This window comes from Hyla sarda, chromosome 6 (assembly GCF_029499605.1).
Source record: "Hyla sarda isolate aHylSar1 chromosome 6, aHylSar1.hap1, whole genome shotgun sequence".
Lineage (NCBI taxonomy): Eukaryota > Metazoa > Chordata > Amphibia > Anura > Hylidae > Hyla > Hyla sarda.
Window position 1 is genome coordinate 6,281,699 of NC_079194.1, and position 24,833 is coordinate 6,306,531.

Sequence of the window (24,833 nt, forward strand, 5' to 3'; positions counted from 1 at the left end):
ATAAACACTCACTACATACACATATATATATAAACACTCACTACACACACATATATAAACACTCACTACATACACATATATATAAACACTAACTACAGACAGGCGCATATGTATATGAACACTCACTAAAAGGGGTTCTCCGATGCTTAGAGATCTTATCCCCTATCCAAAGGATAGGGGATAAGATGCCTGATCACGGGAGTCCCGCCACTGGGGACCCCCGTGATCTTGCACGCGGCACCCCGTTTGTAATCAGGACCCCCTCCCATAGAATTGCATTGAGGGGCGGAGCGTGAGGTCACACGGGGGCGGAGGCGTGACGTCACACGCCGCCGGCCCTGTGGTCGGCGGTAATCAGACCCGGAGCGAACTACGCACAGGGAGTGAATTACGCACAGGGCCAGCTCTGCCTATAGGCAAAACAGGCAGCTGCCTAGAGCGCCCTCTTGGGGGCGCCGTTCTACATGCTGCAATAAAGTTAGCCAGCATTCGAGGCACCTGCCCATCAAGCAAAACCTTGCCAAGCTACCCCCACCCATACTATATTATTCAGCATTTTGCAGCGTGCTGGGGGAGCACAGCGCCACCTCCGAGAAAGATGGAGGCGATCACTAAGGTCAGATCCAGCCAACACGTGCCTCCATACATCGGGAGGAGCCAATGGGCGGGGTCAAGGGGTGACAAAATTAGCTTTCACTTAGGGTGGTAAATTATCTTGCACCAGGTCTAAATACACATGAAGCTCTGGATGGGCCCCGGGTATAAGAACCAGACCGGAATCCTTCATGACATGTTCTCCTCTAAACACACAAACAATAACTGCGGAGAACAACTGAATCTATATATATGAGCAGCGCAGTGAGTGCAGGTCTACAGCTATATACTGCAAATCACTAATACAATAATACATCATAGGAGAGGGGATAAGATGTCTGATCACGTTGGACCGCCGCCGGGACTCTCCGCGTTTTCCGTGCAGCACCTGCCACTCTGTACCTGGCTGCTTCTCCAGTCTCAGAAAAAGCTGGGTTTCCAGGAATGGAGACGTGCCCCCTCCTATAGACATAAATGGAGGGGGTGTGGTGTCACGAGAGGGCGTGCCATGGAATCACATCTCCACTCCCGGAAACCCAGCTTTTTCTGAGACTGGAGCAGAGAGAATGTGGGGGTCTCAGCAGCGCTGTAGTTTTGCATACAAAATAGAAATCTCCTATACTGGATACCGGTATGCTTTACGGACGGTATCCAGTATGCTGTAAAATCTAGACTAGTCTTTCTGGCTAAAAGACAGGTGACCCCTAGTGGTGGCTATTTTGAGCTTGAATTTCAAGTGAAAATGTAAAAAAATTTTAACAGGTGTTTATTGTGAAATGTCATATTATAATGAGTCCTGCAATATATGAAAAGTTTTTAACAATGACAGTGCCTCTTTAAGTGAAAACATGAAAACAACATGGTACCTAATGAAGAGCCCCCCCATTCTTACTGCCACCTCAGGCATGTGCCCTTACTATACTCCTCCGCTGACCAGGAGTGCAGTTTGAATAAGAGTGAAATTATTTACCTGGAGCACATTGGGTCATCACTGTAAAACTGATCCAGCTCCCAACCTAGAAAAGAAGATATTTGTAAAATATACACAATAGACTGTACAATATAAGTATATACTACATCCCTCGGTGAAAGGAGAGCATATGTCACATAAAAAAACTATATATATATATACACACAATACACTACAATCTGCAGGTAACATGTTATAGACCTGGAGGAGCTGAGCAGATGATATATACAATACAGTACAATCTGCAGGTATCATGTTATAGAGCAGGAGGAGCTGAGCAGATGATATATATACAATACAGTACAATCTGCAGGTATCATGTTATAGAGCAGGAGGAGCTGAGCAGATGATATATACAATACACTACAATCTGCAGGTATCATGTTATAGAGCAGGAGGAGCTGAGCAGATGATATATACAAAACACTACAATCTGCAGGTAGCATGTTATAGACCTGGAGGAGCTGAGCAGATGATATATACAATACAGTACAATCTGCAGGTATCATGTTATAGAGCACGAGGAGCTGAATAGATGATATATACAATACAGTACAATCTGCAGGTAACATGTTATAGAGCAGGAGGAGCTGAGCAGATGATATATACAATACAGTACAATCTGCAGGTAACATGTTATAGAGCAGGAGGAGCTGAGCAGATTATACATACAATACAGTATAATCTGCAGGTATCATGTTAAAGAGCAGGAGGAGCTGAGCAGATGATATATACAATACAGTACAATCTGCAGGTAACATGTTATAGAGCAGGAGGAGCTGAGCAGATGATATATACAATACAGTACAATCTGCAGGTAACATGTTATAGGGCAGGAGGAGCTGAGCAGATAATATATACAATACAGCACAATCTGCAGGTATCATGTTATAGAGCAGGATGAGCTGAGCAGATAATATATACAATACAGTATAATCTGCAGGAATCATGTTATAGAGCAGGAGGAGCTGAGCAGATGATATATACAATACAGTACAATCTGCAGGTATCATGTTATAGAGCAGGAGGAGCTGAGCAGATAATATATACAATACAGTACAATCTGCAGGTAACATGTTATAGAGCAGGAGGAGCTGAGCAGATAATATATACAATACAGTACAATCTGCATGTATCATGTTATAGAAAGGAGGGGCTGAGCAGATGATATATACAATACAGTACAATCTGCAGGTATCATGTTATAGAGCAGGAGGAGCTGAGCAGATGATATATACAATACAGTACAATATGCAGGTATCATGTCATAGAGCAGGAGGAGCTGAGCAGATTATATATATACAATACAGTACAATCTGCAGGTATCATGTTATAGAGCAGGAGGAGCTGAGCAGATGATATATACAATACAGTACAATCTGCAGGTAACATGTTATAGGGCAGGAGGAGCTGAGCAGATAATATATACAATACAGCACAATCTGCAGTTATGTTATAGAGCAGGAGGAGCTGAGCAGATGATATATACAATACACTACAATCTGCAGGTATCATATTATAGAGCAGGAGGAGCTGAGCAGATTATAAATATATAATACAGTACAATCTGCAGGTATCATGTTATAGAGCAGGAGGAGCTGAGCAGATGATATATATAATACAGTACAATCTGCAGGTAACATGTTATAGAGCAGGAGGAGCTGAGCAGATTATACTGTATCACCTGTATGTATATATCACCTGCAGATTGTGATGTTTTGTATATATCATCTGCTCAGCTCCTCCTGCTATATAACATGATACCTGCAGATTATACTGTATTGTATATATCATCTGCTCAGCTCCTCCTGCTCTATAACATGATACCTGCAGATTGTACTGTATTGTATATATCATCTGCTCAGCTCCTCCTGCTCTATAACATGATACCTGCAGATTGTACTGTATTGTATATATCATCTGCTCAGCTCCTCCTGCTCTATAACATGATACCTGCAGATAGTACTGTATTGTATATGTCATCTGCACAGCTCCTCCTGCTCTATAACATGATTCCTGCAGATTGTACTGTATTGTATATATCATCTGCTCAGCTCCTCCTGCTCTATAACATGATACCTGCAGATTGTACTGTATTGTATATATCATCTGCTCAGCTCCTCCTGCTCTATAACATGATACCTGCAGATTGTACTGTATTGTATATATCATCTGCTCAGCTCCTCCTGCTCTATAACATTATACCTGCAGATTGTACTGTATTGTATATATGATCTGCTCAGCTCCTCCTGCTCTATAACATGATATCTGCAGATTGTACTGTATTGTATATATCCTCTGCTCAGCTCGTCCTGCTCTATAACATGATATCTGCAGATTGTACTGTATTGTATATATCATCTGCTCAGCTCTTCCTGCTCTATAACATGTTACCTGCAGATCGTACTGTATTGTATATATCATCTGCTCAGCTCCTCCTGCTCTATAACATGTTACCTGCAGATTGTACTGTATTGTATATATCATCTGCTCAGCTCCTTCTGCTCTATAAAATGTTTCCTGTAGATTGTACTGTATTGTATATATGATCTGCTCAGCTCCTCCTGCTCTATAACATGTTACCTGCAGATTGTACTGTATTGTATATATCATCTGCTCAGCTCCTCCTGCTCTATAACATGATACCTGCAGATTGTACTGTATTGTATATATATCATCTGCTCAGCTCCTCCTGCTCTATAACATAATACCTGCAGATTGTACTGTATTGTATATATCACCTGCTCAGCTCCTCCTGCTCTATAACATGATACCTGCAGATTGTACTGTATTGTATATATTATCTGCTCAGCTCCTCCTGCTCTATAACATGATACCTGCAGATTGTACTGTATTGTATATATCATCTGCTCAGCTCCTCCTGCTCTATAACATGATACCTGCAGATTGTACTGTATTGTATATATCATCTGCTCAGCTCCTCCTGCTCTATAACATGTTACCTGCAGATTGTACTGTATTGTATATATCACCTGCTCAGCTCCTCCTGCTCTATAACATGATACCTGCAGATTGTACTGTATTGTATATATCATCTGCTCAGCTCCTCCTGCTCTATAACATGATACCTGCAGATTGTACTGTATTGTATATATCATCTGCTCAGCTCCTCCTGCTCTATAACATGTTACCTGCAGATTGTACTGTATTGTATATATCATCTGCTCAGCTCCTCCTGCTCTATAACACGATACCTGCAGATTGTATTGTATTGTATATATAATCTGCTCAGCTCCTCCTGCTCTATAACTTGGCAAACACAACTCGGACATCATTTTTACTCTGACAGGGTCCCCTTATGTAATATTTTTCCCTTCCATGTGAACATAGCCTTATTATAGAAGCTGAGTGTACGGCACTATGATAAGTATCCTCTTTCTCCTTGGTATATATGTTAGCAGGAGAACGTCACGGATTGTACAGAAGCTTCTGCCAGGACGTCCATTACCGCCGACATGAATTGTAATCAAATAATGACTTTCATTTAATCTGGGATGGAGGAGCCGCCCCTACCCACCTCATAGGTATAATTAGGACAGGACACGAAGAAGAACAACCATGTGAAAGGATTTCGTGTTGGGAAGGGATAACGCCGCGACCTGGAGCCTGGAGGAGTCAGAAAGGTGTTCGGTTAGTCTTAGTTATTGGCAGCACAGTACTAGTGAAGGGGGGTTGACAAAAACACTATTCACTATGTTCCAGATTTTTCTCCTACAGATTTGAGGACATGGTGCGGACATTCAGATCCAGAGCATGCCTGCTCAACGCAACGCGAAAACAGACAAGAACGATTAACAGATCAATACCCCCCCCCCATAGCCCCACTTGTCATGTTGGCCTTGCTTCAGTACTGTACACATCACCACTCACTACTATACAGGAGCAGGGAGTCCAAGGATTAATAGGAGTCCCTGCTCCTCTACTGTACACATCACCGCTCACTACTATACAGGAGCAGGAAGTCCTGGGACAAATAGGAGTCCCTGCTCCTGTACTGCACACATCATCGCTCACTACTATACAGGAGCAGGGAGTACAGGGACGAATAGGAGTCCCTGCTCCTCTACTGTACACATCACCGCTCACTACTATACAGGAGCAGGAAGTCCAGGGACAAATAGGAGTCCCTGCTCCTGTACTGCACACATCACCGCTCACTACTATACAGGAGCAGGAAGTCCAAGGATGAATAGGAGTCCCTGCTACAGGACTCTACACATCATCGCTCACTACTATACAGGAGCAGGGAGTACAGGGACGAATAGGAGTCCCTGCTCCAGTACTCTACACATCATCGCTCACTACTATAGAGGAGCAGGAAGTCCAAAGATGAATAGGAGTCCCTGCTCCTCTACTGTACACATCACCGCTCACTACTACACAGGAGCAGGAAGTCCAAGGATGAATAGGAGTCCCTGCTCCTCTACTGTACACATCACCGCTCACTACTATACAAGAGCAGGGAATCCAAGGATGAATAGGAGTCCCTGCTCCTCTACTGTACACATCATCGCTCACTACTATACAGGAGCAGGGAATCCAGGGATGAATAGGCGTCCCTGCTCCAGGACTCTACACATCCCCGCTCACTACTATACAGGAGCAGGGAGTCCAGGGATGAATAGGAGTCCCTACTCCAGTATTCTACACATCACCGCTCACAACCATACAGGAGCAGGAAGTCCAAGGATGAATAGGAGTCCCTGCTCCTCTACTGTACACATCAACGCTCACTACTATACAGGAGCAGGAAGTCCAAGGATGAATAGGAGTCCCTGCTCCTCTACTGTACACATCACCGCTCACTACTATACAGGGGCAGGAAGTCCAGGGATGAATAGGAGTCCCTGCTCCAGGACTCTACACATCACCACTCATTACTATACAGGAGCAGGGAGTACAGGGATGAATAGGAGTCCCTGCTCCTCTACTGTACACATCTCCGCTCACTACCATACAGGAGCAGGGAGTCCAGGGATGAATAGGAGTCCCTGCTCCAGTACTCTACACATCACCGCTCACTACTATACAGGAGCAGGGAGTCCAGGGATGAATAGGAGTCCCTGCTCCTCTACTGTACACATCTCCGTTCACTACCATACAGGAGCAGGGAGTCCAGGGACAAATAGGAGTCCCTGCTCCTGTACTGTACACATCACCGCTCACTACTATACAGGAGCAGGGAGTCCAGGGATGAATAGGAGTCCCTGCTCCTGTACTGTACACATCCCTGCTCACTACTATACAGGAGCAGGGAGTCCACGGATGAATAGGAGTCCCTGCTCCTCTTCTGTACACATCACCGCTCACTACCATACAGGAGCATGGAGTCCGGAGATGAATAGGCATCCCTGCTCCTGTACTGTACATATCACCGCTCACTACTATACAGGAGCAGGGAGTCCAGGGATGAATAGGAGTCCCTGCTCCTCTACTGTACACATCACCGCTCACTACCATACAGGAGCAGGGAGTCCAGGGATGAATAGGAGTCCCTGCTCCTTTACTGTACACATCACTGCTCACAAACATACAGGAGCAGGGAGACCAGGGATGAATAGGAGTCCCTGCTCCTGTACTGTACACATCATCGCTCACTACTATACAGGAGCAGGAAGTCCAGGGATGAATATGAGTCCCTGCTCCTCTACTGTACACATCACCGCTCAATACCATACAGGAGCAGGGAGTCCAGGGATGAATAGGAGTCCCTGCTCAATATACAGCAGGAAATCTGCACCAAATCTGCACAAAGTTTTGGTGCGGAAACCTCTGTGGATATGCTGCTGATTTTTTGCGGCAACCAGTGTTATCAAAAAGCGACCAAAAAGTCTCATGACTTGCAGTACAATTTCACGTTCATATGTTAGCGGTCAGACAGACTAAAGAAATAAAATAAATAACATAAAAAGACATTACCTTCTATTCTCAGGTTATTCAGTGCTACATGAATGGAAAAATTACCAGTTTCACATATCTGTAAAAAAATAAATAAAAAACATAAAAATAGACTATTTAAAAGCCCCAAAAGAGGAGGAGATATAAAAAAAATGCTACTATGTTTTTAAAATCTGTAATTAATTATACATTGTTTTACAGCAGGACGTAAAGCAACAGTCTGTGCTGATATATGTTGTGCTGCCACTTAGTGGCCAATGTAAAAACTGCAATATAATAGGATATGATTTTATATGGACACTCACAAAAAAAAGAAATCAGAATATTTAATAGTCAAAATAAAAAACACCCACCAGAAACATGATCATGGATAAACTTATCTGCTTTTTTCCGTAAGCTGTAAAAAGACATTTGAAAGAAACAGTGATGGATCTTACAGATGGCGGAGATTCATACAAGACACAATGTGAGACTCCGACTTACATGGTGGCGTGTACAGAGGGTGGTTGATGTAGTATGCCAGCCACGCCGCAAACCCCCAGTAGTAGAAACAATTCTGTAAAACAAAAATATCCCACATGTTACTCTAAGATCCTTAGGAAAACAGAAAAACAAACATTTTAAAGGGGTAAAATAGAGATAAAAATGCTGCAGAATCATAAATCATTGCTCACCTGACCGCCCTGGTTCTGAAACTGCTTAAAATCCATTTGCTTTAGAGTCTTGGTCTTGTACTTCCTGTTTAAACAGTTGCTTAGGACTACAATTCCCAGAATGCATTGCTTTCCCTCAGTTCTACAATAAGTCCTCCTACACAGCCTACTCTCATCCCACATCACTTTGACCAGTTCCCTGCCCAGAGCTGTTGCAGAACATCTCATTTTATAGAAGACTATCGGAAGGTTTACGCTACAATACCTGCTGTATTCATTCCCTGTCTGCTCCTCTGCCTGTAGCACTGCTTATCACGCTGTAACCACACCTCATTTTTCTTAAGTGTCCCAATAAAGCTATAAATATATGTGTGTGTGTTTGTGTGTGTGTGTGTGTGTGTGTGCGCATATGACAGGGAGATGGAGATGTGGCTGTATGGGTTGGTCAGAAGTGATGACATCATTTAGAAGGCAGGGCTAAACTTCAGAGACAAGATCCAGGCACGCCTCCTGAGAGGAGATGGGGAGCTTCTTAAACAACATCACACTGATAATAAAAGGACAACACAACTTCCTGACAGGGGGAGTCAGGGACTTGCTGAGACAATAACACACTTACAATGAGAGGACTACACAACTTTCTGTCAGGAGAGAGGGAGGAGTTGTGGGAACTGCTGAGAGAATAACACACTGACAATGCGGGGACTACACAATTTCCTGCCAGGAGGAGTCAGGGAGCTGCTGAGACAACACCACACTGACAATAAGAGTGACTACACAACTTTCTGTCAGGGGGGAATCACACAAAAACATGCTGAAGCCAGTAAAATTTGTGATAACACTATTTCAGTAAGTTGTATATCTTGGGATGATAGTCTCATTTACATACAGTTTTCTGAAACCGGAATACCCCTTTAACATCGTAAAGGGAAGTTCAAATGAATTCTTGTGCTAAAAATCATTGCATTGTCTTCTACACTGCTCAAAAAAATAAAGGTAACACTAATAACACAATGTAACACAAGTCACTGACACTTGTGTGAGATCCCACTGTCCACTCAGGAAGAACACTGATTGACAATCAATTTCACATAGAACAGACAACAGGTGGAAATTATAGGCAATTAGCAAGACACCCCCAATAAAGGAGTGGTTCTGCAGGTGGTGACCACAGACCACTTCTCAGTTCCTATGCTTCCTGTCTGATGTTTTGGTCACTTTTGAATGCTGGCGGTGCTTTCACTCTAGTGGTAGCATGAGACGGAGTCTACAACCCACACAAGTGGCTCAGGTAGTGCAGCTCATTCAGGATGGCACATCAATGCGAGCTGTGGCAAGAAGGTTTACTGTGTCTGTCAGCGTAGTGTCCAGAGCATGGAGGCGCTACCAGGAGACAGGTTAGTACATCAGGAGACGTGGAGGAGGCCGTAGGAGGGCAACAACCCAGCAGCAGGACCACTACCTCCTCCTATGTGCAAGGAGGAACAGGAGGAGCACTGCCAGAGCCCTGCAAAATGACCTTCAGCAGGACACAAATATGCATGTGTCCACTCAAACAGTCAGAAACAGACTCCATGAGGGGGGTATGAGGGCCCGACGTCCACAGGTGGGGGTTGTGCTTACAGCCCAACACCGTGCAGGACGATTGGCATTTACCAGAGAACTCCAAGATTGGCAAATTCACCACTGGTGCCGTGTGCTCTTCACAGATGAAAGCAGGTTCACATTGAGCACATGTGACAGATGTGACAGAGTTTGGAGACGCCGTGGAGAACGTTCTGCTGCCTGCAACATCCTCCAGCATGACCGGTTTGGCGGTGGGTCAGTAATGGTGTGGGGTGGCATTTCTTTGGGGGCCGCACAGCCCTCCATGTGCTTGCCAGAGGTAGCCTGACTGCCATTAGGTACCGAGATGAGATCCTCAGACCCCTTGTGAGACCATGTGCTGGTGCGGTTGGCCCTGGGTTCCTCCTAATACAAGACAATGCTAGACCTCATGTGGCTGGAGTGTGTCAGCAGTTCCTGCATTGATGCTATGGACTGGCCTCCCGTTCCCCTGAATCCGATTGAGCACATCTGGGACGTCTTGCTCCATCCACCACAGACTGTCCAGGAGTTGGCGGATGCTTTAGTCCAGGTCCGGGAGGACATCCCTCAGGAGACCATCCTCCACCTCATCAGGAGCATGCCCAGGCATTGTAGGGAGGTCATACGGGCACGTGGAGGCCACACACTACTGAGCCTCATTGGGACTTGTATTAAGGACATTACATAAAGTTGGATCAGCCTGTAGTGGGGTTTTCCACTGTGATTTTGAGGGTGACTCCATATCCAGACCTCCAGGGGTTGATGATTTCCATTGATAATTTTTGTGTCAGCGCATTCAACTATGTAAAGAGGAAAGGATTTCGTACGATTAGTTCATTCAGATCTACGATGTGTTATTTAGTGTTCCCTTTATTTTTTGGAGCAGTGTATTATCAGATGAATCAGGAATAAAGAGAAGAAAAGGAAAAAAAACTGGAGTATATATCCGCTGCAAGAGATTTACAACCATTCGCAGGATTTCTCTGCATTTGACTGTCTAAGCTAAAGATCTTTAAGGGCAGGGTCACACAGGGTGCATCCGCAGTGCATTTCATGCTGTGGATGCGCCGACAGCAGTCACAGAGGGATTGCAGAGCGAGCTCCTGGCGGTAGCCGGGAACTCGCTCTGCAATCTCTCTGTGACTGCCGCAGGTGCATCTGCAACGTGAAATACGTTGCGGATGCACCCTGTGTGACCCTGCCTTTAAAGGGGTACTCCAGTGGGAAACAAATTTTTTTTTAATCGATTTGTGCCAGAAAGTTCTACAGATTTGTAAATTATTTCTATTTAAAAATCTTAATCCTTCCAGTACTTATCAGCTGCTGTATGCTCCACGGGAAGTTGTGTCGTTTTTTCCAGTCTGATGACAGTGCTCCCTGCTGACACCTCTGTCCATGTCAGGAACTGTCCAAAGTACAAGCAAATCCCCATAGCAAACCTCTCCTGCTCCGGACAGTTCCTCATATAGACAGAGGGGTCAGCAGAGAGCACTGTGGTCAGACTGATAAGAACTACACAACTTCCTGTGGAGCACCAGATGATTTAAAAAAAATTTGTTTCCCACCGGAGTACCCCTTTAAAGTAGATTTTTCATAGTTCACACACACAAAAAATAAAAAATAAACGCATTAGTTTAATCAACTTTCATTCTTCTGTTCTAAATATGAAGGATCCCGAAAAGTGGCTGAGTCTTCACAGAACTGTACAAGGAAGGATTTATTCTGCAGACATGTTTGGAATTCTCGGTTGCGGGTTAGACAGTAGGAATCATTACAGAATGAAGAACTCAAAGCAGGAAAACTAAGCACCGTCAGATGGTCCCAGGGTGTCCAGCAGATCACTAGTGGTCTTTGCAATGGGACAATTTGATCAATTTATATTTAAAGAGTACCTATCATGATCTAAACGCTCCCTGATCCCCCCCCCCCCCATCTGTCCCTGACTCTCACTTTCCCTGTGTTCCTCTTCATTCAAAACTCCTCTTTCTACCTGATTTATTGTCTTCTTGGCTGCTCATTCAGCTGTCCTAGTGTGAGGGAGGAAGGGGGCGTGGCCCAGTATAGAGGCTGTGAACGCAGCAGCCGGCAGCTCTGAATCTTCTCCTCTCTATTTACAACTGCATGTACAGAGAGAAGAAAGATCGGAGCTCAGATAGTAAAATGAATGAGGGCCTGCAGTAAGGCAGAGTCAGGAGTATGCCCTGCTGTGCTATGAGCAGAGTGCTGGCTCCTGCCTGTCTGATTGACAGGCAGGGAGCAGTGCTGAGCTTGTCTGTTTCCCGGCTGCAGTCTGAGATTTAGGACTCCAGCATGAGTCTGAAATCTATAAAAAAAAAAAAAAGTCTTGCGGCCAGGACTGGTAGGGAGACCCCTAGTGGTCATTTTTCAAAGTTCATATTTTTTAATAATATGCTATTGGAAAGTTATTCTGCATATATTTATCTATAATATATCAAAAGTTTTTTTTTGATGAAAGGTACCCTTTAAGGGACTTATAGTAGGCATGGCCCCATAGGAAACAGATCTACCCCCTTTATACATCACAGATACATATACAGAAGAGGTATACACAGGAATGGCTGCAGAGTCTACCTCACCTTTATTATACTCTTCAGCGGCATTGTCCCATGGGAAAATCGATGGACAAATATTGTTTCAATTAATCTTTTGATATAGTGGAATGAATGACAGCAGCAAGCCAAGCTGTAAGGAAAAACCGGATGGCAGCAGGTGAAAGCTGTGTAAGAGGGGAACATTTATCAGAACATCCATCAACACATCCATCAGAACATCCATCAACACGTCCATCAGAACGTCCATCAGAACATCCATCAACACGTCCATCAGAACATCCATCAACACGTCCATCAGAACATCCATCAACACGTCCATCAGAACGTCAATCAGAACATCCATCAACACGTCCATCATAACATCCATCAGAACATTCATCAGAACATCCATCAGAACGTCCATCAACACGTCCATCAGAAGATCCATCAACACGTCCATCAGAACATCCATCAACACATCCATCAGAACATCCATCAACACATCCATCAGAACATCGATCAGAACATCCATCAGAACATTCATCAGAATGTCCATCAGAACGTCCATCAGAACGTCCATCAGAACATCCATCAGAACATCCATCAGAACATCCATCAGAACATCCATCAACACGTCCATCAGAACATCCATCAACACGTCCATCAGAACATCCATCAACACGTCCATCAGAACATCCATCAACACGTCCATCAGAACGTCCATCAGAACGTCCATCAGAACGTCCATCAGAACGTCCATCAGAACATCCATCAGAACATCCATCAGAACATCCATCAGAACATCCATCAGAACATCCATCAGAACATCCATCAACACGTCCATCAGAATGTCGATCAGAACGTCCATCAGAACATCCATCAGAACATCCATCAGAACATCCATCAGAACATCCATCAACACGTCCATCAGAACATCCATCAACACGTCCATCAGAACATCCATCAACACGTCCATCAGAACATCCATCAACACGTCCATCAGAACATCCATCAACACGTCCATCAGAACGTCCATTAGAACGTCCATCAGAACGTCCATCAGAACATTCATCAGAACGTCCATCAGAACATTCATCAGAACGTCCATCAGAACATTCATCAGAACGTCCATCAGAACATTCATCAGAACGTCCATCAGAACATTCATCAGAACGTCCATCAGAACATTCATCAGAACGTCCATCAGAACATTCATCAGAACGTCCATCAGAACATTCATCAGAACGTCCATCAGAACATTCATCAGAACGTCCATCAGAACATCCATCAGAACGTCCATCAGAACATCCATCAGAACATCCATCAGAACATCCATCAACACGTCCATCAGAACATCCATCAACACGTCCATCAGAACATCCATCAACACGTCCATCAGAACATCCATCAACACGTCCATCAGAACATCCATCAGAACGTCCATCAGAACATCCATCAGAACATCCATCAGAACATCCATCAACACGTCCATCAGAACATCCATCAGAACATCCATCAACACGTCCATCAGAACATCCATCAGAACGTCCATCAACACGTCCATCAGAACATCCATCAGAACGTCCATCAATCACAAATCACAACGTCCATCAGAACGTCCATCAACACGTCCATCAGAACATCCATCAGAACATAAATCAGAACGTCCATCAGAACGTCCATCAGAACATCCATCACGTCCATCAGAACATCCATCAGAACGTCTATCAGAACGTCCATCAGAACATCCATCAGAACATCCATCAGAACGTCCATCAACACGTCCATCAGAACATAGATCAGAACATCCATCAGAACATCCATCAATCACAAATCACAATGTCCATCAACACGTCCATCAGAACATCCATCAGAACATAAATCAGAACATTCCTCAGAACATTCCTCAGAACATCCATCAGAACGTCCATCAGAACGTCCATCGGAACATCCATCGGAACATCCATCGGAACATCCATCGGAACGTCCATCAGAACGTTCATCAGAACATCCATCGGAACATCCATCGGAACATCCATCGGAACATCCATCGGAACATCCATCGGAACGTCCATCAGAACGTCCATCAGAACGTCCATCAGAACGTCCATCAGAACCTCCATCAGAAAATCCATCAGAACATCCATCAGAACATCCATCAGAACATCCATCAGAACATCCATCAGAAAATCCATCAGAACATCCATCAGAAAATCCATCAGAACATCCATCAGAACATTCATCAGAACATCCATCAGAACGTCCATCAGAACATCCATCAGAACGTCCATCAGAACATCCATCAGAACATCCATCAGAACATCCATCAGAACATCCATCAGAAAATCCATCAGAACATCCATCAGAACGTCCATCAGAACATCCATCAGAACGTCCATCAGAACATACATCAGATGCAACATTCACTTACTGTACTACAGAGTGTGGGCTGGAGGTGAAGGCCTTGGCTAATCCATAGAAAAAAGGCATCCGGAAGTAGAACAGAAAGTATACGAAAAGTGGCCCTGCGTATTCTGTAAGAAAAACCTGAGGAGAAGAAGAAGGAGAAGATTACCGGCGTCGGTCACGAGTCGAGTTCTTCATAAATACAAAATATTATCATTGCCAGAATAATAGTCTGAACCGTCCCAAATCCTGGCGGCTCCGCAGTCAGAGGAACATTGTGTGGTCCCGAAGCCCCTCACTGCGCCCCCAGATAAACCACCAGAATGTGGTAAATGTTGTATGTGCAGAGACTTACAGGAAATGTCAGGAGAAGACATCTACATATGAAATTGAACACGGTCATTTTTTATTCTTGATTTAAAATAAAATTTTCCCACAGGTCTTAAAAAACAAAAAATGTCTCCGATTCTCCTCTGCAGATTAATGTTCTTATATAGAGTGCAGGCGGCACTGTTACCTTCAGAGGGAAATCTGTCAGAGAAGCGGCCTGACTACTTGGTCTCCAGCCCCTCTCTCTCCTCTCCTGACAGCTCAGTCTCCAGCCCCTCTCTCTCCTCTCCTGACAGCTCAGTCTCCAGCCCCTCTCTCTCCTCTCCTGACAGCTCAGTCTCCAGCCCCTCTCTCTCCTCTCCTGACAGCTCAGTCTCCAGCCCCTCTCTCCTCTCCTGACAGCTCAGTCTCCAGCTCCCCTCTCTCCTCTCCTGACAGCTCAGTCTCCAACCCCTCTCTCCTCTCCTGACAGCTCAGTCTCCAGCCCCTCTCTCTCCTCTCCTGACAGATCAGTCTCCAGCCCTTCTCTCTCCTCTCCTGACAGCTCAGTCTCCAGCCCCTCTCTCTCCTCTCCTGACAGCTCAGTCTCCAGCCCCTCTCTCTCCTCTCCTGACAGCTCAGTCTCCAGCCCCTCTCTCTCCTCTCCTGACAGCTCAGTCTCCAGCCCCTCTCTCCTCTCCTGACAGCTCAGTCTCCAGCCCCTCTCTCCTCTCCTGACAGCTCAGTCTCCAGCTCCCCTCTCTCCTCTCCTGACAGCTCAGTCTCCAACCCCTCTCTCCTCTCCTGACAGCTCAGTCTCCAGCCCCTCTCTCTCCTCTCCTGACAGCTCAGTCTCCAGCCCCTCTCTCTCCTCTCCTGACAGATCAGTCTCCAGCCCCCCTCTCCTCTCCTGACAGCTCAGTCTCCAGCTCCCCTCTCTCCTCTCCTGACAGCTCAGTCTCCAGCCCCTCTCTCTCCTCTCCTGACAGCTCAGTCTCCAACCCCTCTCTCTCCTCTCCTGACTACTTGGTCTCCAGCCCCTCTCTCTCCTCTCCTGACAGCTCAGTCTCAAGCCCCTCTCTCTTCTCTCCTGACTACTTGGTCTCCAGCCCCTCTCTCTCCTCTCCTGACAGCTCAGTCTCCAGCCCCTCTCTCTCCTCCCCTGACAGCTCAGTCTCCAGCCCCTCTCTCTCCTCTCCTGAAAGCTCAGTCTCCAGCCCCTCTCTCTCCTCTCCTGACAGCTCAGTCTCCAGCCCCTCTCTCTCCTCACCTGACAGCTCAGTCTCCAGCCCCTCTCTCTCCTCTCCTGACAGCTCAGTCTCCAGCCCCTCTCTCTCCTCTCCGGACAGATCAGTTTCCCGCCCCTCTCTCTCCTCTCCTGACAGATCAGTCTCCAGCCCCTCTCCTGACAGCTCAGTCTCCAGCCCCTCTCTCTCCTCTCCTGACAGTTCAGTCTCCAGCCCCTCTCTCCCCTCTCCTGACAGCTCAGTCTCCAGCCCCTCTCTCTCCTCTCCTGACTACTTGGTCTCCAGCCCCTCTCTCTCCTCTCCTGACAGCTCAATCTCTAGTCCATCTCTGTCCTCTCCTGACAGCTCAGTCTCCAGCCCCTCTCTCCCCTCTCCTGACGGCTCAGTCTCCAGCCCCTCTCTCTCCTCTCCTGACTACTTGGTCTCCAGCCCCTCGCTCTCCTTTCCTGACAGCTTAGTCTCCAGCCCCTCGCTCTCCTCTCCTGACAAGTCAGTCTCCAGCCCCTCTCTCCCCTCTCCTGATGGCTCAGTCTCCAGCCCCTCTCTCTCCTCTCCTGACAGGTCAGTCTCCAGCCCCTCTCTCTCCTCTCCTGATGGCTCAGTCTCCAGCCCCTCTCTCTCCTCTCCTAACAGCTTAGTCTCCAGCCCCTCTCTCTCCTCTCCTGACAGCTCAGTCTTCAGCCCCTCTCTCTCCTCTCCTAACAGCTCAGTCTCCAGCCCCTCTCTTTCCTCTCCTGACAGCTCAGTCTCTATCCCCCCTCTCTCCTCTCCTAACAGCTCAGTCTCTAGCCCCCCTCTCTCCTCTCCTGACAGATCAGTCTCCAGCCCCTCTCTCTCCTGTCCTGACAGTTCAGTCTCCAGCCCCTCTCTCTCCTCTCCTGCTAGTTCAGTCTCCGGCCCCTCTCTCTCCTGTCAGTTCAGTCTCCAGCCCCCCTCTCTCCTCTCCTGACAGCTCAGTCTCCAGCCCCTCTCTCTCCTCTCCTGACAGATCAGTCTCCAGCCCCTCTCTCTCCTGTCCTGACAGTTCAGTCTCCAGCCCCTCTCTCCCCTCTCCTGACAGCTCAGTCTCCAGCCCCTCTCTCTCCTCTCCTGACAGCTCAGTCTCCAGCCCCTCTCTCTCCTCTCCTGACAGTTCAGTCTCCAGCCCCTCTCTCTCCTCTCCTGACAGTTCAGTCTCCAGCCCCTCTCTCTCCTCTCCTGACAGTTCAGTCTCCAGCCCCTCTCTCTCCTGTCAGTTCAGTCTCCAGCCCCCCTCTCTCCTCTCCTGACAGCTCAGTCTCCAGCCCCTCTCTCTCCTCTCCTGACAGATCAGTCTCCAGCCCCTCTCTCTCCTGTCCTGACAGTTCAGTCTTCAGCCCCTCTCTCTCCTCTCCTGACAGCTCAGTCTCCAGCCTCTCTCTCCTCTCCTGACAGTTCAGTCTCCAGCCCCCCTCTCTCCTCTCCTGACAGCTCAGTCTCCAGCCCCCCTCTCTCCTCTCCTGACAGCTGAGTCTCCAGCCCCTCTCTCTCCTCTCCTGACAGTTCAGTCTCCAGCCCCCCTCTCTCCTCTCCTGACGGCTCAGTCTCCAGCCCCTCTCTCTCCTGTCCTGACAGTTCAGTCTCCAGCCCCTCTCTCTCCTCTCCTGACAGCTCAGTCTCCAGCCCCCCTCTCTCCTCTCCTGACAGCTGAGTCTCCAGCCCCCCTCTCTCCTCTCCTCCTAGCTCATAAGTTGTTACAATTTAAAAAATATATTTTTTTAAAGCTGGAAAATCCCTTTAAGTTATTACACAACAGACAGAGATACATGAAGTTTGAGATGTTACCATAGTCCATCCGATCTGAGGACCCAGGTCTCTAAAATATAAGGTAGCTGTGGTGCCGACTGGAAGCTCTCTCAGGATTTCTTCATCTTTCAGTGACCGTCCCTCTATAATGAAAGAAGATAAATATTCATCAATCTTTAGAACATTCAGACCGCGGCCTTTTCATTTTTCGTACATTATTATGGTGGGCAGTCATCTTGCCTGAACTCTTTTTAACAGCATTTATTCATACGCTTTATGGCAAGCCCCATTGACATAGATACAACAGACAGCAGCTGTCCTGATCACATGAATGGGAAACATTACTGGGCGTTCTCTGTGATCTTTGCATAAGGAGGGGGAGACTGAGCTGTGAGCATCATCTATTGTTTGTCACATATCACTGTGCTGCTGCACAGATCCCCTCTTCTTTATAATCACAGACAAAACAGGAAGTCTCAGCTTAGTTTCAAGTCTTGTGGCCAGAGAACTGCAATATTATTTTATTTATTATTATTTATTTTATAATATAGATAGTCAAATGAAAATTGATAAAAACATTGCCACAAAAAACACAAATCATCCCCTGCAGTGGTCTCCAAACTGAGGCCCTTCAGCTGTTGCAAAACTACAACTCCCGGCATGCCCAGACAGCCGTTGGCTGTCTGGGCTTGCCGTGAGTTGTAGTTTTGCAACAGCTGGAGGGTCACAGTTTTGAGACCACCGAGTCCTAGAACAATTTAACCCTATATAAGTTCTGAATGATGGTTTGTAAGTGAGAGTATTAAAAGGGCTGTCAGGCAATTTACTTTGAATAAAAAAAAAAAAATGTGTTCACCAGCTGCTATCCCTACTGCTGTCCTTCCGCCAGCCACTGGTCCCCACTGTTGCCGCTCTGATCGTACCTGTTCCTGCTGATCACTGGTCCCCACTGTTGCCGCTCTGATCGTACCTGTTCCTGCTGATCATCACTTGCTGTTCTTGGTCTGGACACAAGGTAGAGGATGCTCAGCCAATCACTGGTCCCCACTGTTGCCACTCTGATCGTACCTGTTCCTGCTGATCCTCTGATCGTACCTGTTCCTGCTGGTCCCCACTGTTGCCGCTCTGATCGTACCTGTTCCTGCTGATCAGCACTTTCTGTTCTTGGTCTTGACACAAGGAAGAGGGTGCTCAGCCAATCACTGGTCCCCACTGTTGCTGCTCTGATCGTACCTGTTCCTGCTGATCACTGGTCCCCACTGTTGTCGTTCTGATTGTACCTGTTCCTGCTGATCAGCACTTTCTGTTCTTGGTCTTGACACAAGGAAGAGGGTGCTCAGCCAATCACTGGTTCCCACTGGTGTCTGTTCCTGCTGATCATCACTTGCTGTTCTTGGTCTGGACACAAGGTAGAGGGTGCTCAGCCAATCACTGGTCCCCACTGTTGCCGCTCCGATGGTACCCCTTCCTGCTGCACAGAACCTGTGGTTCTTGGCCTGGACCCAAGGTAAAGGGTGCTCAGCAATCACTGGTCCCCACTGTTGCCGCTCTGATCGTACCTGTTCCTGCTGATCCTCTGATCGTACCTGTTCCTGCTGATCACTGGTCCCCACTGTTGCCGCTCTGATCGTACCTGTTCCTGCTGATCAGCACTTTCTGTTCTTGGTCTTGACACAAGGAAGAGGGTGCTCAGCCAATCACTGGTCCTCACTGTTGCTGCTCTGATCGTACCTGTTCCTGCTGATCCTCTGATCGTACCTGTTCCTGCTGATCCTCTGATCGTACCTGTTCCTGCTGATCACTGGTCCCCACTGTTGTCGTTCTGATCGTACCTGTTCCTGCTGATCAGCACTTTCTGTTCTTGGTCTTGACACAAGGAAGAGGGTGCTCAGCCAATCACTGGTTCCCACTGGTGCCTGTTCCTGCTGATCATCACTTGCTGTTCTTGGTCTGGACACAAGGAAGAGGGTGCTCAGCCAATCACTGGTCTCCACTGTTGCCGCTCCGATGGTACCCCTTCCTGCTGCACAGAACCTGTGGTTCTTGGGCTGGACGCAAGGTAAAGGGTGCTCAGCAATCACTGGTCCCCACTGTTGCCGCTCTGATCGTACCTGTTCCTGCTGATCCTCTGATCGTACCTGTTCCTGCTGATCACTGGTCCCCACTGTTGCCGCTCTGATCGTACCTGTTCCTGCTGATCACTGGTCCCCACTGTTGCCGCTCTGATCGTACCTGTTCCTGCTGATCAGCACTTTCTGTTCTTGGTCTTGACACAAGGAAGAGGGTGCTCAGCCAATCACTGGTCCCCACTGTTGCTGCTCTGATCGTACCTGTTCCTGCTGATCCTCTGATCGTACCTGTTCCTGCTGATCCTCTGATCGTACCTGTTCCTGCTGATCACTGGTCCCCACTGTTGTCGTTCTGATCGTACCTGTTCCTGCTGATCAGCACTTTCTGTTCTTGGTCTTGACACAAGGAAGAGGGTGCTCAGCCAATCACTGGTTCCCACTGGTACCTGTTCCTGCTGATCATCACTTGCTGTTCTTGGTCTGGACACAAGGTAGAGGGTGCTCAGCCAATCACTGGTCCCCACTGTTGCCGCTCCGATGTTACCCCTTCCTGCTGCACAGAGCCTGTGGTTCTTGGCCTGGACCCAAGGTAAAGGGTGCTCAGCAATCACTGGTCCCCACTGTTGCCGCTCTGATCGTACCTGTTCCTGCTGATCCTCTGATCGTACCTGTTCCTGCTGATCACTGGTCCCCACTGTTGCCGCTCTGATCGTACCTGTTCCTGCTGATCACTGGTCCCCACTGTTGCCGCTCTGATCGTACCTGTTCCTGCTGATCATCACTTGCTGTTCTTGGTCTGGACACAAGGTAGAGGGTGTTCAGCCAATTACTGGTCACACCGGTGACCCGCCTCAGCTGCTGATTGGCGGAGCAGGCTTTTTCTTATGTCAAGATGGAGACAGGAAGTGCTAAAAAGTGAGAAGCTGGGAAGCATGGCAGCAACAAGAAATTGCGGCAGGTAAGTAAATTTTTTTTTTTTACACTTTTTTAAAGCCCAGCCTGGTTACTTAAAAAAAAAGCCACAAAATTGGCAAAAAAAAACAAAAAAATGTAAATTTCCCTGACAACCTCTTTATCCTATACTAACTACTGTATATAAAAATGAATAACATAAAAAGCTAATGTCGTCTACAAAAGTTTATTTACTCCTAAGGGAAACTCCCCCAACATACTGGGGTCTAACCGTATTGATTGTCGCGCTGGATACCACTGAGGATCTGCAAGAGAAGAAAAAAGGAACAGTCAGCGTTACAAAGGCCACGGCCATTCCTGCCAAACCACGCCCATTTCTGACAAACCACACCCACTCTCCCGCTATCTGTGTCACATGACGCCCCAAAATTAACTAGAACATGAAAAAAGTCGTTGTAATTATGTGGACATTGATGTGGATGAGGAGTTGGGCTACAACATATCTTCATGGACTCCTAAGAATTTATTACTGGGAGTCCCGTGCCTGTGAGATGAGGGGATCGGGTGTATCTGGTCTTATTACACATGGAGGAGGTCAGTTATGTCTTAACTCCACCCCCGAGGATCCCTGTTTACGGAGGAGCTGGGGGAGGTAAAGTAGGATCAATATTCAGACATAATCTATTAGCTATAATCATTCCACAAGAAGAACGAGATTTACCATATAATCCCAATTCAGGCATTTTATGAAGATTTATAGAGGTCAAGCTGTGATGCCTTTATGATGCAGCTGTGATGCATTTATGATGCAGTTGAATTGCATGTGGTGGCGCTTTTGCTGTGATGTAACAAGAATACTATAAAAATGAAATGTTTTTACCATGGTTTTGGCAAATTTATGGAAATAACTGAACAAAAATGCAATGTGTGAACACCGTCTTAGGGGAGGTGGGTGTCTCTCTCTCTCTCTCTCTTGAGATATATATATATATATATATATATATATATATGTGTGTGTGTGTGTGTGTATTGAACCCACATACATAGCAGCTGCAGTTTAAAGACAGAGCGAGCTGAGAAGGAGGTGTATAACTACAATACTGTATATCCTGATCCCATAGAAATAGCAGCAGTATACAGATAGAGCTGGGAGGAGGTGTATAACTACAATATATCCTTATCCCATAGAGATATCCGCAGTATACAGATAGAACTGGAGGGCAGGTGTATAACTTCTATATATATCCTGATCCCATGTAGAAAGCAGCAGTATACAGATAGAGCTGGAGGAGAGGTGTATAACCAATATGTATCCTTATCCTATAGAGATGGCAGCAGTATACAGATAGAGCTGGAGAGCAGGTGTATAACCACTATATATATTGATCTCATAGAGATAGCTGCAGTATACAGGTAGAGCTGGAGGGGAGGTGTATAACTACAATATATCCTGATCCCATAGAGATAGAAGCAGTATACAGATAGAGCTGGAAGGGAGGTGTATAATCACTATATATCCTGATCTTATAGAGATAGCAGCAGCAGTATACAGATAGATCTGGAGGGGAGGGGTATAACTACTATGTATCCTGATCCCACAGAGATAGCAGCAGCAATATACAGATAGAGCTGGAGGGGAGTTTTTTTTGCCAGGATATATATAAATAGAACAGGGGTCTGCCCTGCAATGTGGGAGTGTGTGTGGAATTCGTCTGACCCGCAGTTATAGTGGTTGTCCCCCCGCTCCTGCCCACAGCATATTTCATACCGCCCGCATTCGCAGCAATTAACAGGTTCGGCAGGAGGCGGAACTGGACACATGTTGCGGTAGCGGGCGGTAATGGTAAGAAATTCATCGGATGGGAGAGAGATTAGGAAAATAGTTTGGGACAGGGCTCAACGCTGTAGTTGCTCAATAATGAAATTAACCCTTGCTGGTACACTTGCCTAATAACTGTGCACCCAGGGTAAGGGAGGGGTGGCATGTCACATGACTGTAGTTACGGAAACTCTGGTAATTGAGGGAAATAGTTTAATATTATTTCTTCTTATCTCTTTTTTTCCGAGGCAGTGGCCCAAATATATTTGTGTCATCACTTAGCAACAGGCGATACAGAATACGGGTCACGCATCTTCGTTGTGCTTCGCTGTGTTTTGGAAGGGACGATGTTGTGAGCCGATGATCCGCAGAACGTCCAGACCCGTCTGTAACACATCTGGATGGAACCGCAGAGATTCCTGCCTAACAACAGCAATGTTTACCAACCAGGGTGCAAAACGACAACTTGGTTTATAGTCAAGAAGGTGCAATAAGGGGGGAGATAGAGTAGGCTGAAATCCAAGCTAGAATGCCCTGCAATGTCCTTCATTTTCCTGTGTACAGGATTCAGACAACTTTATCTCTCTTTCACTGTGTGGGAAGGGTTATAGTCCAAAATTCTTGGCTAGAGTGTCCTGTAATGGACTTTCCATTCATGTGTACAGAACACTCTAGCCAGGAACTCAGCCAACTCTATCTCCCTCTCACTATGTGGGAGAGGTTTGTAGTCAAGAAGGTGTTGTGAGAAGATTGATCTGGCTGAATTCCTGGCAAGAGTGCCCTGTATACAGGAAAAGAAAGTTCATTACAGGACACTCTAGCCGGGAATTCAGCCAAACTCTATCTCCCTCTGACTATGTGAGGGGGGCTGGGTTATAGTCAAGAAGGTGTAGTGGGAAGGAGATATAGTTGGCTGAATTCCTAGCTAGAGTGCCCTGTATACAGGAAAAGTAGGTTCACTACAGGACAAATTATAACTGCTCAACCCAAAGGTAAAAAGGTGAATTAATGATGCATTTTTATAATTTTTTGAGCAACAACCGTAAAAAAAATAAAAAAAAAATAAAGCACCAAAACAACAACAAAAATGCAATTGTTACATCGCCCCCTATGTCAGCAATGGTTATGGATTTGGGGACAAAAATACAGGATATGCAGGATTTGTTGCAGATTGTGATGAGGGTGTGCTGCAGCAAAATTCACAGCATAATCTACACCTGCAGATTTAAAATACATTGCATTTTTTTGCTGTTTTTTGTGGGGTTTTTAACATATTTTACACTTAAATTTACTAAAATAATCTGCGTGTCATATTTTCGGATGCAGGACCTGCAGAATATCTGTGTATCTAACTTCGACTCTATCTGGGTGTTAAATAAATAATAAATCACACGCGGGATGTTAATTAATACCGTACTTACAGCATTTATGAAACATCAATTTGATGTCATTCACTGTGTGATTCGGTTCCACCTGTTTAGAATAAAAAAAAATCAATTAACTTAATTAACTTAAAGGGGTACTCTGGTAGAAAACACATTTTTTCAAATCAACTGGTGCAAGAAAGTTTAACAGGTTTGTAAATTGCAATTCCATATAAAAATCCTTCCAGTACTTATCAGCTGCCGTTTGCACCACAGGAAGTTGTGTAGTTTTTTCCAGTCTGACCACAGTGCTCTCTGCTGACACCTCTGTCCATGTCAGGAACTGTCCAGAGTACAAGCAAACATAGCAAACCTCTCCTGCTCTGGACAGTTCCTGACACGGACAGAGGTGGCAGCAGAGAGCACTGTGGTCAGACTGGAAAGAACTACACAACTTCCTGTGGAGCATAACAGCAGCTGATAAGTACTGGAAGGATGAAGATTTTTAAATAGAAGTCATTTCCAAATCTGATTAACTTTCTGGCACCTGTTGATTTGAAAAAAAATTGTTTTCCATCGGAGTACCCCTTTACTCCAGTGCTAACTAAGCCCTTGTGATCAGCGAGGTGACGTGGAATCGGGATGGGGGTGCTGTGCGCACAGTAAAG

General features: G+C 46.2%; 1 protein-coding gene across 7 annotated transcripts in view; it reads right to left on the reverse strand.

Moving 5' to 3' along the window:
* The window catches only part of LOC130275304 (very-long-chain enoyl-CoA reductase-like), a 61,592-nt gene that overhangs the window by 4,472 nt on the left and 32,287 nt on the right, over positions 1-24,833 (reverse strand). For 4 of the 7 annotated variants that reach the window (XR_008844725.1, XM_056523126.1, XM_056523125.1 and 1 more), the window contains 10 exons: positions 24,223-24,274; positions 21,243-21,287; positions 18,041-18,144; positions 14,707-14,822; positions 12,321-12,426; positions 7,967-8,039; positions 7,837-7,880; positions 7,505-7,562; positions 5,103-5,191; positions 1,565-1,610 (listed from right to left, as the gene is read on the reverse strand). Coding sequence is in view for 6 of the 7 variants with exons in the window: in XM_056523126.1 (XP_056379101.1) it covers positions 1,565-1,610; positions 5,103-5,191; positions 7,505-7,562; positions 7,837-7,880; positions 7,967-8,039; positions 12,321-12,426; positions 14,707-14,822; positions 18,041-18,144; positions 21,243-21,287; positions 24,223-24,274 (733 nt within the window). In the remaining variant the exon portion in view is untranslated. Of the gene's footprint in view, positions 1-1,564; positions 1,611-5,102; positions 5,192-7,504; positions 7,563-7,836; positions 7,881-7,966; positions 8,040-12,320; positions 12,427-14,706; positions 14,823-18,040; positions 18,145-21,216; positions 21,288-24,222; positions 24,275-24,833 lie in introns of all 7 variants that reach the window. The other 3 variants (XM_056523129.1, XM_056523128.1, XM_056523127.1) reach the window with 1 other exon arrangement.